This window comes from Lynx rufus, unplaced genomic scaffold (assembly GCF_022079265.1).
Source record: "Lynx rufus isolate CCGP_SWC_20201006 ecotype Redwood Valley unplaced genomic scaffold, mLynRuf1.p SCAF_16, whole genome shotgun sequence".
NCBI lineage: Eukaryota > Metazoa > Chordata > Mammalia > Carnivora > Felidae > Lynx > Lynx rufus.
The window spans coordinates 11,616,999-11,635,028 of NW_025814830.1; the positions used below are offsets into that span (position 1 = coordinate 11,616,999).

Here is an 18,030-nt window from a genome sequence, read left to right on the forward strand (position 1 = left end):
AAAAAGGTGTTTACAGTGAAGGATTACGTGTGAGGACAACAAGAGCCTGCAAAAATACAGCTGAGCTTGGTCAGGGAAAGCAGGTGGAGGAGGGCCAGAGGCTTCTTACCTTTAGTGCCATGGGGTAGGACAGGATACAACTGCTTGCCTAGAAGAGAATACACAACCCTCAGGTCAGCTCACAGCCCTCCCCACCAGAGCTGCCAGCAACTAGGTGTGCCCAGGAGGCTCTTTCTGAGGGGTTTCTTCCAGCTCTTTTGAGGGCCTTGCCACCCTGGTGGGGGCTTAGGACATGTCTGTGCAACAGCGGGGCCCAAAGCCCACCTGTTCCCCACAAGTGCGCCAGAGAATGGCAGAGTCCAACGGACAGCATTTCCAAGGCCTTCCTTTTAGGGATGGGGAAATGGACCAGTGGCCTCATCCACCCACCGTTTCTTGGCTTTAGGAATCAGCCAGGCTCACCAAAGCAGTGGTGCATGCACTCCTCCTTGGAGAGATAGCTGTTTTTATTGCCCCGGCACCCTCCGTAGATGAAGTTGTCACAAGAGTTCTTCTCCACATCAAAGTACCAGCGTGGGAAGGACGCACGGCAAGGCCCAGTGACTGCTTTGGCAGTGCAGTATTCTGAGAGTGACACAACCCAAGGAGTACAGATTAGCAGGGCCCAGGCATGAAACAAAGCTGGAATGCTCCAGAGCAGTCACACTGCTGCCAACAGAGAAACAACTCTCTGCTAAAGGAACTTATAAATTACAGACGTGGCCAGTCTGGCCCAACTGACACTCCTCCATGTTTTCAGATATCTTTCTCTTTACAGCCGGACTCTGTTGCTATAGAGATCACTCTAAGTCGGGCACTGTTCTTGGTCTCAAACAGATCTGTCGTAGGGGACTCAGAGGCAGAGCTACGGTGATCTGCCCACAGCCATGCGGGTGGTGAGAGGCAGAGCCTCACGCCATATCGCCTCTCTAAAGTCAAGCTCCCGCCTACATGCTGTGGCACATCCACTTCCTGCAGGCCTGGGGCATCCTTGTGGGTTCTACCACCCGGGAAAGGTCAGGAAGCTCTGCTCTACAACTTCTGTAGTGGAAACACTCAAGTGCGTCTCAATTCCCAACGAAGTAAGAAAACATGTTTTTTCCCATAAATATTTTTTAAAAGTTATACCTTCGTAGTTGAAAATGTCACTGGCGAGGTCATCAGAATCCTGCCTTCTGGGAACTAAAACACAAACATCCAGATCAGGGAGGCTGGGCTCGACACAGGACACATAGCCTGGCTGGGACTGAGTCTACAGGGCCCACTGAGGGAGCACGACACGCTGGCACCCACCAGGAATGGAGCCCTCTCCACGGTCAGGTCTGTCACCTCCCACTCCTAACGGGCTCTACAACACACACCGGAATGAATGCTGGATGGAGAGGCCTGCCTTATGCCTCAGGGGTTACTATGCAAACTAATCCCAGCCACAATTTGTGGGGTGATGAGGAAGATGGTCTTGTTCATTCATTCTCTGACATAGGGAGGCCCCTCCTTCTCCTGGGATATTTTCTTCTGAAATAGGATGGAAACCAGAGTTATCAAGCCAGTGCCTGAGATTCTGGATGACCTTGGAGGCCTTCCTGTGAATAAACAGTGAACCCAGACAAAGCAATGGCTGGGACAGTCACAGGATTCCTGGCTTAGCAAAACTGGAGAGTGACTCTAACAAGCCAGCCAACCACTGAACTAATAAATGCTCACTCACACGTGAGCACCGATGTCAGAACCAGAGGGCCAAAGCCAAGGCTGCAATCAGTGCATGGCTACTGGCCCCGGGAGCTGTCCTCAAATGGGGCGGGCGGGGGGCGCAGATTTCCTCCCTCCACAGCAAGTCTTGCCCAGCGGAGCCCATTGCCTGGGAACTGGCCTTCAAGAAAGCTGGGTTGGACTTGCCAGTGCATCTGGACCACTCACCCCAGGCTCCCGATACATGCAGAGTCCTTTAAGCATAAAGGAGGAATGGGGCAGCTGCTGTCAGCGCTACAAAGCAAGCTAACACAAAGCTCAGGATCAAGGACTGCAGTGGGAATGGAGGCGGGGATGGCAGAAGACAGAGGACTCAGCACAGGAGGGAGATGGCAAGGAGGACAGAGAACAAAGGAGACAGATCAGGGAAGGAGAGGTGGGGTGGGGCAGTGAAGGCAGCACCGCAGGCAGAGGCCAGCTCAGAGAGAAGGAAGGGGCCTGAGCTGTAGGCAACAGCAACATCCACAGTCCCTTGTCCTGTAGGAAGAAGCAGAGGCCAACCCAGAAGCAATGTAGAACCCCGTGGCCCTTTTGCCCGTTGGACAATGTGAACTCCCAGCGTAAGGATGCCAGAAAGGAGCCAAAAGCTGGCAGCCCAGGCAGAAGCCCTGTTTGCCAATTCTGGATAAACAGACCAGGAGGCGGAAGCCCTTGTACTGCTCCCAAATTACAAATGTCCTCATGGTCCAGATAGCCCTCATCATAACCTCGGTTGTTTTAAGAACCTACCACTTGGGACAGAGGAATCTGCTCCATTCCTGCTGGTGGCCAGATCATCGATGGTGTTCTCTACAAGGGAACAAACAACACGGTGAGAAAGTGCACCTCAAGACTGCCTGGTGAAACAAAACAGAGTCCCTGAGCAGCCATGGTCCCATGCACCTCTCACAGTGACTCCTGTTTCTCCTTTATGTGGGCCCTTTGATGTACATGCTAGACCACAAGCCTGCTAGAACTTTGGAAATGAGGAACCAAGACTGCCCTTGTGGGTGAAACTTTAAGATCAACTCCCTGGGAATCAGAGCAAAGATGTATGAAGTGACTTCTAAAAAGACAGAATGGCCTCCGAGACCAAATAATCTGTTTAACTGCATTAACTCACCTAATGAATTAAAAAAGTGAGTACAGGGGCGCCTGGGTGGCGCAGTCGGTTAAGCGTCCGACTTCAGCCAGGTCACGATCTCGCGGTCCGTGAGTTCGAGCCCCGCGTCGGGCTCTGGGCTGATGGCTCGGAGCCTGGAGCCTGTTTCCGATTCTGTGTCTCCCTCTCTCTCTGCCCCTCCCCTGTTCATGCTCTGTCTCTCTCTGTCCCAAAAATAAATAAAAAACGTTGAAAAAAAATTAAAAAAAAAAAAAAAAGTGAGTACATAGGGGCGCCACAGTGGCTCAGTTGGTTGGGTATCCGACTTCGGCTCAGGTCATGATCTCACGGTCTGTGGGTTCAAGCCCCGTGTCAGGCTCTGTGCTAACAGCTCAGAGCCTACAGCCTGCTTTGATGTGTCTCCTGTTCTCTCTGCCCCCTCGCCCCCCCCTTTCAAAAATGAATAAATATTAAAAAAAAAAAGTTAAAAAAAAGTGAGACAGTGTGAAATGTATTTAATGCCACTGTACACTTAAAAAATGGTTATAACGGGGGGTCCCTGGGTGGCTCAGTTGGTTAAGCATCCAACATCGGCTCAGGTCACGATCTCATGGTTTATGGATTTGATCCCCACATCAGGCTGTGAGCTGTCAGCACAGAGCCTGGAGCCTGCTTCAGATTCTGTGTCTCCCTCTCTCTGTGCCCCTCCCCGCCTTGTATGCTCACTCTCTCTCTCCCTCTCTCTCAAAAATAAATAAACTTAAAAAAATTTTTTTAAAAATGGTTGTAACGGTAAATGTTATGGTACGTATGTTTTATCTCACACATACACACCAAGTTATGGGGGGAGGGGTGGAGAGGCTAGCCCGCTAAGGAAGTACAAGGAAGTGTGGGCAGGGTCCAGGAGGGACAGAACCTGGCTCCTCTGCCTCCCCGCTGGTCCCTGCAGACCTGTGCGGAGGCGCGGGGCCAGCCTAACCTGATGCCATTGAACATTTACATCACAAACCAGCTCCCCTTGTTCTGCCTCTGTCCACATCAAGCAGCTTCCTGGGAATCTGCCTGAGAGGCTCGCCTACGTGGACTACAGGTGCAGCAGGCACAGAGACCCAAGTGTCTGGTCCCCGGGGTAGTTCTGGTTCTCATTATAAATTAATAAACTGACATTCTCATTTGGCTTCCCATAGAGGTTACCCGCCTGGGAGAGAAGATGCTGGCAAAAGACCCTGTGACTAGCTGCCCTGCTGCTCCAGCTCTCCTCACGAGACTCACGAAAGACTCACGAGAGAGTGCTTCAACAACACATGCGGTGGAGCCACACTCAGGTGCCAACAAATGAGCTTTCTGGGCCCTCAGACTCCGGCCCGCCTCTAGGGAGACAGCTGTCTGCCTTCTCCAGCAAACACAACCACCCGTGACCCCTCATGGCAACATCCTGAGTGCCCACTGTTCACTGCCTGTGTTCTTAAAACTTCCAACTGTTTTCCTGAAAAAGTAAAGAGAAACTAGAACAGGCAGGTACATTTGTGACAGTCAACTCTTGACAGAAAAGGCAGCAAAAATATTTCCCTTTAATTCCTGCTCCCATACCGGTCACAGCTGACCACAAAAAAATATAATAAATGGTATTCTCCTCAGTCACCATCTGGTAAGGTTGCCAGTTGCTCCCAAAAGGTGAGGGACTAGCCTGTATGATCCAAAAGCAATACCCAGCCCTCAGCCATCCAAATACCTGTTGAGTGTCTGCTGGGCAGCGGCACACAAAGATCAGTAAACGGTTCCTGGAGGCACTCGGTCGCTGTGGACTTGTGTGCTCAAGCACGATGTTTTGAACCTCAGGCCACAGCCAAGGCCACTGTTGTTTCCCCTCTTTATACACAACTTTAATAAGCGTATCTGACTTCTGAATGGCTCTCAAAGCCAAGAGAGATTATAGCCAGTGAGTGAGGAGACATGAAACCCAACAAGGGTGCAGGACCTGCCTCTGGCCCAAGGCGCACAGGCTGGCGGCACGTGGGAGTACTGAGGGCACCGGTGCGTCCTCACAGAATCCTGATCCAGGGCCTGAGCAGTGATGCCATGCCATCAAGAAAGGATGAGAAAAGTCACGTAACAACCTTAGGGAGATCGCCGATGACGTTTTATCGGCTCACCAAATCCTCAGGTCTCTAGAGCACTTGGAAGGGATCAAACCCCAGAGGACCAATGTCTCACTGCCACAGCCCTCAAGGAGGCCCTCACAGCTCAGTTCGGAGCCAGTGCCCTCTGCTGTGGGGCTTTAGGTTCTTATTTAAACTATGAGGCTCTCAAAGTCAACATTCTCTTGACTCCACTGAGTCCCTCCCAGGTAAGGGCTGGGAGAAGGACAGATTCCAGAAGTCTGTTCTGCTTTTAATCTGACTCACAACTTGGCTGGCTGGGTAAGCTCCTCAAGGCATTTGCCCCAGAGGTAAAAAATAACCCAAATGCCCAGGGAGCAAGGAGGGCAACCTGTCTGAGTGGCCCTGGAGGACTCTCCTATGCCAGGCCTGGTGGGGGACTTACACTCAGCAGTGGGAGAAGGGAAGTCGGGGAGAAGAGGTGGTCATGTCCCCCTCCCCCAGCTCGAGCCTGTGGCCTACTCTCCTTCTGGGAAGAGGAGGGAGAGTACTGCTGTGAAACCACTATGTGGGCGACCTTCAAACTGGGCCTTTCTTCTGCTTTTTAAAAACATCCCCCAGGTTTAGCTGTGAAGAACTAGCAAAATGCAAAAGGCATCCACAACCCAAGTTAATAAATGGTCTCTAAGTTACGCCCTTTCCCCAAGGACCACTGTCTTACCTGTGACACCAGCACATTTCTTAAGACACTCCTCCTTGGTCAAGTAATTATTGTTATTCCCTTCACAGCCGCCATACACAAACTGCTGGCAGGATCCATCGGTGACATTGTACCACCACCTAGGGAAGGAGGCCCGGCATCTTCCCACTATCTTCGAAACTCGACAGAATTCTAAAACACAAAGCAGAGAGACCAGTTGGATTCACAGGGCAATCCTGCCAATGGAGAACATGCACAGACCTGTAAGAGGAGGCCCGCTGTTTCCCAGAGCCCAGGATCCAGCACAGATTCTCCGTGAGTCGTGAGTGGTTTCTAAAGTGTTGCCATTAGGCTTAGTGATTCCTTCCTTGCACAGGAAAGAAACACATCACCTAACAACAAAGACACCAACCCACCCAACTTAACTATACTTCAGTTGCACGTTGATTTTGTCCCTACCTCAACTTATTAAAGACACACGAGGGGCGCCTGGGTGGCTCAATCGGTTGGGCGTCCGACCTCGGCTCAGGTCGTGATCTCACGGCTCTGTGAGTTCAAGCCCCGCATCGGGCTCTGTGCTGACAGCTCAGAGCCTGGAGCCTACTGCAGATTCTGTGTCTCCTTCTCTCTCTGCCCCTGCCCCGCTTGCTCTCTCTCTCTGTCTCAAAATAAACAAAATACTAAAAAAAAAAAAAAAATAAAGACACATGACATCCAATGTAGAAATATGGCTTTCAGGGACACCTGGGTGGCTCAGTCGGTTGGGCGTCTGACTTTCACTCAGGTCATGATCTTGCAATTCGTGAGTTCAAGTCCCACATCAGGCTCTGTGCTAACAGCTCAGAGCCTGGAGCCTGCTAAGGATTCTGTGTCTCCCTCTCTCTCTGCCCCTCCCCTGCTTGCTCTCTTCTTTCTCTCTCAAAAATAAACATTAAAAAAAGATTAAAAAAAAAAAAAAGAAATATAGCTTTCAAAGGCAAAAGAACATATCACACTTCAGGATCCTTCCGGGTATGTGCCCATCACACCAGGCATCAAGGGGGAACTTAGCACTGAAAGACCAGAGCCGGCAAGGTGAGGTCAGGAAGGACCTGGACCTGTCTTAACCTTCCTTATCCACTGTTTGCCCAAGTCAGCCACTTCACACTGAAATTTCCACACAAGCCTCAGAAGGAAGCTGCTAACCCTTGTCCCAACTCCAAAGGCAGCTGAGGGCACTCCTCCGTTCCAACACTTATAATGGCTCCCATCTGAGCATTCCAAGAGGGGCATGGGTTTCAAGGTGCCCCCAAATCTGACCCCACTCTAGTACAAAGGAAACAAACAAAAATGTCACAGAATTCCAGCCAGCTACATATACCTCCGAAAGACCTAGATATCTGCTTTCTCTTAAAAAGACAGGGGCGCCTGGGTGGCTCAGTCGGTTGAGCATCCAACTTCGGCTCAGGTCATGATCTCACAGCTCATGAGTTCGAGCCCCGTGTCAGGCTCTGTGCTGACAGCTCAGAGCCTGGAGTCCACATCGGATTCTGTGTCTCCCTCTCTCTCTGCCCCTAACCCACTCGCATTCTGTCTCTGTCTCTCTCAAAAATAAAAACAAATATTTTTTTTTTAATTTTTTTTTCAACGTTTATTTATTTTTGGGACAGAGAGAGACAGAGCATGAACGGGGGAGGGGCAGAGAGAGAGGGAGACACAGAATTGGAAACAGGCTCCAGGCTCTGAGCCATCAACACAGAGCCCGACGCGGGGCTCGAACTCACAGACCGCGAGATCGTGACCTGGCTGAAGTCGGACGCTCAACCGACTGCGCCACCCAGGCGCCCCAAAAATAAAAACAAACATTAAAAAAAAAAAAGAGAGAGAGAGATAAGCAAGTGCTGGAGGTATCTCCTGCACCAAAATGAGCCTTTCTCCTGGAGGAATCAGGAGGATGGAAAGCAAGTTGAAAAGGGAGTGAGCTGACAATGTGATCCAATGTCTGACCAGTACCACCTATCATCTTTCTGGGATCATGAGTCCAAACCACCTCTCCTACTCCTTGGCCTCCACCCGTCTGTCTTCTGGCAGAAGGGCATTCCAATCTGCAGGGTGTTCAATTAACATCTCAAATAAGTTATAAGCTGTCATTTACTCTCCTCTAATTGTTCTCATGTTTGTTAGGTTTACTTCACTAACTAGGGGATAGCTTTCAAAAGCAGAGGGCAAGATCTTGTTTTTCCCCAAAATATGTCTTACGTCTAATGGGCATGAAACCAAATGTTCGACAAAACATCAATCTATGGATAAAAAAGGGTGTAGTACTGGGCAAAACAAACACCTCAAGGAACTCCCACACACACCAATAAATCACAGGTAACTAGTACAGCAGAAAAAAGCATATTCTGAAGAAATTTTCTGTTAATTTGAAAGCAACCATCCATTAAAACACCAATTAAAAAGTACCTTATCTGGACACTTCATACGAGTAGAATCTTATAAATGTACAGAAAAGGCAAATCAAGAGAAACAGGAAGTAGATTAGTGTCTGCCTGGTGCTGGGGGATTGGGGGATGGTGATGACTGCAAATGGGCACAAGGATCTTTTGGGGATGATGGAAATATTCTAAAATTAATTTGTGGAGATGATTGTACACTCTGTAAATATACTAAAAATCACTGGATTGTATGCTTAAAATAACTGATTTTATGGCATGTAAATACTTTAATAAGGCAGTTAAAAAAATTAGGGGCACCTCCTGTCCATAACACATCAACCAGAATCAGCGGATTGTGCACCTGGAGCAGATACTTTTGATAACATGCCAAAGATCACAAAACATACACAATCAGGGCACCTGGGTGGCTCAGTTGGTTGAGCATCTGGCTCTTGATTTCAGCTCAGGTCATGATCTCACAGTTCATGAGTTTGAGCCCCGTGTCAGGGTCTGCACAGATGGCATGGAGCCTGCTTGGGATTCTCTCTCTCCCTCTCTCTCTGCCAGCTTGCTCTCTGTCTCTCAAAAACAAAACAAACAAAAAACCATACACAATCAACAAAGGCCCAAGGGAAATATGATAGGAAAAGGGTTCTCTGGTGTATGATCCACTCAACCCCCATGGCTGTCAAATGTCCGAGGCGGCACTGCTAGGAACAAGACAAGATGGACAAGAGCCACGGGATCCACTTATGAACCACAACTGAAAACAACATCAAGGCAGGGAGGACCCAACTGCTACAGAAGAAGCAACAGCCTATCCAGTACCCTGCCAAGCTGAGCACCCTGGATATCACTGACTGCTTTGTGTCCTTGCTTCTTGAGCAGTTTCAGGGACAGTCTTTTTGACAAAAAACCCAAGGGAGGAATTGCACACTTTGTTTTTAATATTATTTATTTTTATTTTTGAGAGAAAGAGTGCAAGCCACAGTGAGGGGCAGAGGGAGAGGAAGGGAGGGTGGGGGGGAGAGGGAGAGGGAGAGAGAGGGAGGGAGGGAGAGAGAGAGGGAGGGAGAGAGAGGGAGGGAGAGAGAGAGAGAGAGGGAGGGAGGGAGGGAGGGAGGGAGAGAGAGAGGGAGGGAGAGAGAGAGAGAGAGAGGGAGGGAGGGAGGGAGGGAGAGAGAGAGGGAGGGAGAGAGAGAGAGAGAGAGGGAGGGAGGGAGGGAGGGAGGGGAGGGAGGGAGGGAGGGAGGGAGAGAGAGAGAGGGAGGGAGGGAGAGAGAGGGAGAGAGAGGGAGAGAGAGGGAGGGAGGAGGGAGAGAGAGAGAGAGAGAGAGAGAGAGAGAGAGAGAGAGAGAGAATGAATATATCTCAAGCTCAGCAGAGAGCCCAACTTGGAGCTCAATCCCACAACCTTGGGATCATGCCCTGAGCTGAAATCAAGAGTCAGATGTTCAACTGAGCCACCCTGGTGCCCCAGGAACTGCATACTTCAAATGGGTGAACTGTATAGTAGGTAAATTACATCTCAGTTAAAACAAAAACATGACACAATGTCGAACAAAGCTCAAGGCAGCCAGGTGGGAACCACCAGACACCATAACAGAGAATGCAACGGGGAGACCACTGTATCAAGGGTGGGAATTCGGTAGCTTTTCCTAAGCAAGGGAGCCGGATACACACTCTGTGCAGGTAGAGAAGGCTGAGTGTATAAAGAAGAAAGAAAAGCCTATCTAGGGATTTATAGTAGTTACCTTGGTGAAGTCCACACTGCCCAGAATCTGGCCCTTATTTTTGTAAACTCACACACTTACTCTTAGTGCCCCAGCTGATGAGATGCAGGGACGGTGATCCTTGCTAGCAAAGCACACAAGAGGATGCTGACGAACTGTCAAGCAGGTTGGATGTATATATGAACCAGCATACCACCTCGGAAAGCAAGCTGAAATGGAGCAGGTCACTTGGAGTCAGAGTAAGGAAAAGTCTACAGCAGAATTCCTATGAACATCCTTCTCCATCAGGATCTACCAGGCAGGCCAGAACCACACAGTAGACAACTCAGGACACACCTCGGTCAAGAAAACACAGTCAAGATGTGCCTCTGTGACACTTCCTTTCCTGACTGCTGCTACTGACTGCTGCTTCTTTCTGACTGGAACATTCTTTCTGTAGATGTGATGGTCCCTTCCTAACAAATCTTGCAAGGCTGAGAGACCATTATGTCCCAGACAGCTGCTCACATCTGCTCTTAATGACCACATATTGACTTCATAGTTTAAGTTTCAGAAAACAACCTTATTTTTAGGTTCCCTGGGTGGGGTAAGAGGGGATTGGGGGAGGGGGAGACTTCACTTTTTCCTTTGCACAGGGGAATTCAGAAATGTATCTTTATTAAGAGAAAACTTGGGACTAAAAATACAGTAAGCCTGTAAAGACAGAGTGTGGACAATTACTGAAGCTGAACAATAGTCCACGTGGGCTCACAGAACTGCTTGCACCCAGGGGCGCCTGGGTGGCTCAGTCTGGTAAGCATCTGACTTCATCTCAGGTCATGATCTCTGGTTGGTGAGTTCAAGCCCCACGTTGGGCTCTGTGCTGACAGCTCAGAGCCTGGAGCCTGCTTCAGATTCTCCGTCTCCCTCTCTCTCTGCCCCTTCCCCGCTCACATGCTGTTTCTCTCTCTCTCAAAAATAAACATTAAAAAAACTATAAATAAATAAAAAGAACTGTTTTCACTATTGTTGTATACATTTGAAAATTTCTTAATAAAAACAGCTTCTCTTTTTTTACACAAATTTCATTAGAGTAGAAGAGCTCAAAGTAGCAGATTAGTTGGCTGAAGCTAGGTTCAATAAAGATGAAATTTAACCACACCCTACTGTGTCAAGACAGATCCTTTCTTTGAATATGGAAGTACCCTGTCAAATGGAGAAAATTCTCATTTTGTCACATGCTTCTACTAACTCATCTGCTTTTAAGCCTCTATGATATAAATTTTTATTCACTAGGCTTAAGAAGTGAACTCATGAAAAAGAATTTTGGGGGGTACCTGGGTGGCTGTTGGTTAGGTGCCAACTCTTGATTTTGGCTCAGGTTTGTGGAATCGGGCCTGGGTCGGGCTCCACACTGACAGCACGGGGCCTGCTTGGGATTCTCTCTCTCCTCTCTCTATGCCTCTGCCCCCCACCTCCTGCTCATGTGCATGCTCTCTCTCAAAATAAATAAATAAATAAATAAATCAAGTCATGATCTCGTGGTTCATGGGATAGAGCCCCACATCAGGTTGTGCTGCCAGCACAGAGCCTGCTTGGGACTCTCTCTCCCCTTCTCTCTGCCCCTCCCCAGCTCGCACTATCAAAAAGTAACAAACAAGTCTAAAAAAAAAAAAAGGAAAAAAGAATGTAGAGCTTTACTTATTTTTTGAAACCCCACCTATTGCCTTCACTAAGCATTATGCCAGGCACATTATGTACACTATTTTTAATAGTGGTCCAATCAGAGCCCGAGTATTAACATAACCACCCCTCAGATGGACAGAAAGAAAAAGCCACTATAGTAACAGGCAGTGGGGAAAACATGAAACTGAAGTTGCCTAAAAGCCAAAACATTCCTCAGGGCCTTCATCACAATCTGAGGGCTCAAAAGGCCAGGCCCTTTGCTGGGCCTGTTTACAGTCACACTTAATGACAAGGTCACAGACAGCACCACTGGTCAAGGCTGAGGGGCACCTGGTAGGACAAACTTTCAGGAAGTTATTCCCTAATAAATATTACTATTTAATAAAAATTAGTAATAAATATTAGAAATAAAAATTACTATTAAGAGATGACAAAACAATATATTGGTCTTAGAATAGCACTGGAAAACAATCATGAAAAATGCCTCAGGTCCTATTTGTACGCTCACAAATTCTAGTGCAAAATGAAATACATCCTGTAAGTTTTCAAAATGCAGAGTAAGAAAAATGGAAAAAAGCTGCAGAGCACCAAATCTGTATCTACTCGCTTCAGGATATGTAAAAAATGGAATTCCTGGGGCGCCTGGGTGGCGCAGTCGGTTAAGCCTCCGACTTCAGCCAGGTCACGATCTCGCGGTCCGTGAGTTCGAGCCCCGCGTCGGGCTCTGGGCTGATGGCTCAGAGCCTGGAGCCTGTTTCCGATTCTGTGTCTCCCTCTCTCTCTGCCCCTCCCCCGTTCATGCTCTGTCTCTCTCTGTCCCAAAAATAAATAAACGTTGAAAAAAAAAAAAAATGGAATTCCTGTCTTTAGGAACTAGTTAACATTCTCTTGGAAAAGCATCAGAAATGGTTAAAAATCACATATTATCTGAAATATGAACCTAAATTACCAAACCCTGACAGGCATTTTGAACACTGCCTATTATAAAATTGCCAAGCAGCCTGGACTTTGCCATGAAAAACAGGTTCCTCTAGTTCTAAAGTCACTAGAGCTTTAATCAAGACAACAAGCCAAAGGCTCAGACACCTTCACTCCATGTGCAATGGGCTGGAATAACCTGCTGTCACCTGCTAACAAGGACATCATAGGAATTTTAGGCTCCCAGGCACTACCAATTTCATTTAACTCTACAGGCTTAAGACAGTATCTAATTCTCCAAAAATGTATAGTTGTAGCTGTGCCTACTCTAAAAAAATTAAGTTAATAAACCATTTCAAATATTCTGAAAACTGGAGAACATACCATAACACAAGTGTATCTACTTCTCAGCGTTAACAAATTCTAACCTTTGTATACCCCTTACTTCAATCCCACCTTCTCTCTCTCCCCTGAATAAACAACTGCCTTGAACTTGGTGTTTTCTTTTATTCATGTGTTTATACACAGATTAAGTTTACTTCTAAAACAAGCAAAAAGAACTTTCCTAGGAGTCTAGCCTTTGACACGCTTTTTACTCCCATGGGTGCTACAGACTAAAGAACCCTGACTTCTTTATTTTTTTTAATTTATTTTTTAAGTCTACATCCAAGTTAGTTAGCATGTAGTGCAATAATGATTTCAGGAGTAGATTCCAGTGATTCATCCCCTATGTATGACACCCAGTGCTCATCCCAACGTGTCCTCCCTAATGCCCCTTGCCCATTTAGCCCATCCCTCCACCCACAACCCCTCCAGCAACCATCAGTTTGTTCTCTATATTTAAGAGTCTCTTATGTTTTGTCCCCCTCCCTGTTTTTATATTATTTTTGGTTCCGTTCCCTTATGTCCATCTGTTGTTTATATTATTTTTTTTAATTTTTAAGAGAGACAGAGTGCTACCAGGGGAGGGGCAGAGAGAGAGAGAGAGAGAGAGAAGGAGAGAGAGACACAGAGTCTGAAGCAAACTCCAGGTTCTGAGCTGTCAGCACAGAGCCCAATGTGGGGCTTAAACTCACAAGCCATGAGATCATGACCTTAGCTGAAGTCAGACACTTAACCGACTGAGCCACCCAAGTGCCCATTTTGCTGATAGCGCTGCTATAAATATTAGAGTGCATGCGTCCCTTCGAAACAGCACACATGTATCCTTTGGGAAAATACCTAGTAGTGCAATTGCTGGGTCGTAGGGTAGTTCTATTTTTAATTTTTCGAGGAACCTCCACACTCTTTTCTAGAGTGGCTGCACCAGTTTGCATACCCACCAGCAGTGCAAAAGGGTTCGTTCCTCTTTCTCCACGAACTCACCAACATCTGTCATTGCCTGAGTTAATTTTAGCCAATCTGACTGGTGTGAGGTGGTATCTCATTGTGGTTTTGATTTGTATTTCCCTGATGATGAGTGATGTTGAGCATCTTTTCATGTGTCTGTTAGCTATCTGGATGCCTTCTTTGGAAAAGTGTCTACTCATGTCTTTTGCCCATTTCTTCACTGGATTATTTGTTTTTTGGGTGTTGAGTTTGAAAGTTCTTTATAGATTTTGGATACTAACCCTTTATCTGATATTTCATTTGCAAATACCTTCTCCCATTCCATTAGTTGCCTTTTAGTTTTGCTGACTGTTTCCTTTGCTGTGCAGGTTTTTACATTGACGAGATCACAATAGTTCACTTTTGCTTTTGTTTCCCTTGCCTCCGGAAACATGTTAAGTAAGAAGTTGCTGCGGCTGAGAACAAAGAAGTTTTTGCCTGCTTTTTCCTCTAGGATTTTGATGGTTTTCTGTCTTATGTTTAGGTCTTTCATTCATTTTGAGTTTATTTTTGTGTATGGTGTAAGAAAGTGGTCCAGGTTCATTCTTCTGTATGTTGCTGTCCAGTTTTCCCAACATTTGCTGAACAGACTGTCTTTATTCCATTGGATATTCTTTCCTGCTTTGTCAAAGATTAGTTGGCCATACATTTGTGGGTCCATTTCTGGGTTCTCTATTCTGTTCCACTGATCAAAGTGTCTGTTTTTGTGCCAGTACCATACTGTCTTGATAATTACAGCTTTGTATTACATCTTGAAGTTGGGAATTGTGATGCCTCCAGCTTTGTGAATAACCCTGACTTCTTGCTTCACTGTATGCCTGAGATCAGGCCAAAAAGCCTGGGATCATCTCACAAGCCTGAAGTCACTCATAAAATGGTCCTTTTCCTCCCACCCATCTGTTTATCTAGAGCAAAGCTCAGAAAACATTTTTTATACCTGGCCAAATAGTGAACACAGCCAGTATTTGCTTTGCATGAAAGTATGGAAACCAACTTCTATGACCTTTAAACTTGTTTGTCAAAACATTAAAAATTGTGGGTTAAAAATGCATAGAATGAACAGTAAAATTAATATTTACTTAGTACAATGTGGCTAAAACATTAGAAACTTGAGAATTAAAGTGTTTAAATTTCTTTGCAAAAAAAAAAAAAAATTACCAAGAGTAGCTTGAACAGTGCTTGTGATGGTCTTTAGTCATATAACTTCTGATAATGGAGCAAGCATCGTTTCAATTAGTCTTAGTGAACTGTCACTTTCTAGGTTTGGATCAGCTCCCAACATTTTATCCTTTCTCTTTCAATATCACAACTGCTCTGAGAGTTGCTTTACTTTTTGTGGGGTTTTTTTTTTGCCAGTGGTACTTCCACTGGAACATCACTGTTTTTGTCACCACTTTCCTTGTTTCTGTTGATAAGTGGACCCTCACTAGGCTTCTCTGGCTGCACATCCAGTCTTCCAAATCAAGGTAGTTTCAACATTCCCAAAGTAAGCGAGTTCTTCTATCACTCCACTTACACTCCATTGGAATTTTTTGTTTTTCATTTTTTCAATGTTTATTTATTTTTGAGAGAGAGAGACCAAGTGTGAGCCAGGGAGGAGCAGAGAGAGAGGCAGACACAGAATCCAAAGCAGGCTCCAGGCTCCAAGCTGTCAGCACAAGCCCGATGCGGGGCTCGAACTCATGAACTCGTGAACGGCGAGATCATGACCTCAGCTGAAGTCGGATGCTCAACTGACTGAGTCACCCAGGTGCCCCTGTTCCACTGGAATTTTGCTTCCAGCATTACCACTTTTTCTGTTTGCTGCACTTTTCATCTTTTTTGGTCAATTCCCTCTATTGATTAACCACAGGTTAATCAACTGTAACACGGGTTTATTACTGGGAAACAAGGAGGCAAGAAAACCACATGATTTGCTGTGTGTGTAAACTGAGTAACAGATATACAGTGATCAATCACCATGCATATATGTCATTTACATAGTGATCTGTGACCGAAGAGCTGAAACTTGTACTTTATCCAAGTACCCAGAGTTAATATACTGTGGTAACTAAAATCCGTGCGTGTCAAAAACCATGCAAAGCAGGGATTGCCTTTATTTCAGACTTTGTGGGTCACAATCTGTTCTAACTACTCAACTGCAGCATTGTAGCATGAAGGCAGCCTTCGACAAACATGTAAATGAATGACCATGGCTGTCATTTCAGTAAAACCTTATTTATGGGCACTAAAATTTTATTTCATGTAACTTTTACTGATTCTTGATTTTTTCAAACATTAAAAAATGTAAATAGCTCTTAGGCCATACGCAGGCAGCAACCATGATACAGTTTAATCTCTTCTTTAGAGAGTGTTTATAAAAACACCCAGTTCAGATTTTCCACCCTGTCATTATAGAACTCAGCAAGCCTTATACGTGCAGTCAGAAGCTATCAAATAGACTCCTAGGGTTCACATTTCTTATAACAACACTGACCATGCATTCCTCAGGTTTTTCCTTTGCCAAGAACACTGTAGCATACCCTCCCATTGCTAAAAACAGCACTACTCTTTCCATTAAAGCAACTTAAAATTCTAAAGACAATGATGAAAGATAAATTACCTGCTATAATAATTCTCAGACATTTGAAAATCTTATTTTACACACAAAAAATAAGAGCACAGTTCACTCCTCAGTATCAAAAAGCAAAGAAAGCAATCAAGAGTCATTTAATCCAAGTGTTTCAAACAACAGGGGCAACAGTTACCACATTCCCAGAGGGCTTGGTGTTCACAGACCTACAACAGCTGAAAATTCACCATCAAGACATCTTATTTGTGCTGGTTAAGTAACTTGTAAGACATGCACATAACAGCGCTGTTAAAGACAGGCAAATGTGTGTGTGCTGGTATAGAAAAATGTCTAAGACTGAGGAGAAAAACAGGAGAATGGTTTATGTATTGTAATTGCTTTCTAAACTTTTAATTTAGACACATGTATGAATTTACCTTTAAGGAAAGGAACTGAAGGAGGGAGAGAGGCTTTTCCAGTTTTTTTCCATCCAGAATACACAGTGTGAGTATTCTAATCTTGTGAATACGTTACTTTTTGTTGTTGTTGTTGTTAAGGGTCAGCAGTGGTTTTTTCAGGATAGTGGAATATGGTCCCTGCTGTGTAAAATTTTCAGTTAAAGGGGCACCTGGGTGGCTCAGTCTGTAAAGCGTCCGACTTCGGCTCAGGTCATGATCTCACGGCTTGTGAGTTTGAGCCCCACGTTGGGCTCTGTGCTGACAGCTCAGAGCCTGGAGCCTGCTTCCGATTCTGTGTTCCTCTCTAGTTCTGCCCCTCCCCTGCTCGTGTGTGCGCGGGCGCTCTCTCTCTCTCTCAAGAATAAATAAAACATTTTTAAAAATTAAAACAAATAAAACAAATAAAAATTTTGGTTAAAAAATTTTAAACTACATGAGAAATAAAATTGAATGTGCTAAATTCCTTAGGATCTTGAGCAGTATGAAGCAACAAGTGTTTGGTGAATAGCTATTGTATGTAAACAGGGTCACCATACAATGTACCCTCCAGATGAGGACATTTTTCAGAATGAAAGGGGGCATTCTTAATAGTCACTCTGTGACATAAAGTGGCATAAATTGGAACCCTCCAAGGTAAACTGGGCTGAGTAGTCATCCCTAGAAAGCATTGACTGAGGATGCGGTCTTTTGCCCTTCAGGGGTTTATAATTAGAACAAGGCTCGCTTGGGCAGAAAAACAAAAGTCAAAAAAATCACATAACATAAAATATTTCAATCACATTACAAGCCCTGAAATTCAAAGGGCTTGTAAGCCAACACAAGGTACAAAGGAAATGACCAAAGGTTCTGGTATGGGGAGTGACACATATGAAAGTCATTTGGAAAAAGTGTGTAGGACAGATCCTCATTCTGGTAAAGGATCTATGTGTGGAGGGATCCCTGGCTGCCATTATTATCCACTGTCTTACCTAACGCAGTCTTCCTAACCTGTGTTTTTTTCCTCATTCATAACATGGGAACAACAGTACATTCAATAAACACATACTAACCTAACAATAAAGCTGGAAAATGTATAAACCCCATTTTCTTTTTTTTTTTGAGAGAGAGCCTGTGTGTAAGCAGGAGAGAGGGACAGAGGTGGGGAGGGGAGAAGGGGAGGGAGAGGGAGAGAGAGGAAGAGAATCCCAAGCAGACTACACACTCAGCGAGGAGCCCAACCCCACAACCCTGGGATTATGACCTGAGACGAAAT

The 18,030-nt window shown here is 45.8% G+C and overlaps 1 protein-coding gene across 1 annotated transcript in view; it reads right to left on the minus strand.

Moving 5' to 3' along the window:
• Positions 1–18,030, minus strand: part of SPINT2 (serine peptidase inhibitor, Kunitz type 2) — a 28,881-nt gene that overhangs the window by 1,945 nt on the left and 8,906 nt on the right. Inside the window, exons 2-6 of the mRNA XM_047078131.1 lie at positions 5,690–5,860; positions 2,518–2,577; positions 1,168–1,221; positions 463–624; positions 110–148 (exon numbers count right to left, since the gene is read on the minus strand). Coding sequence (XP_046934087.1) covers positions 110–148; positions 463–624; positions 1,168–1,221; positions 2,518–2,577; positions 5,690–5,860 — 486 coding nt within the window. The remainder of the gene's footprint in view (positions 1–109; positions 149–462; positions 625–1,167; positions 1,222–2,517; positions 2,578–5,689; positions 5,861–18,030) is intronic.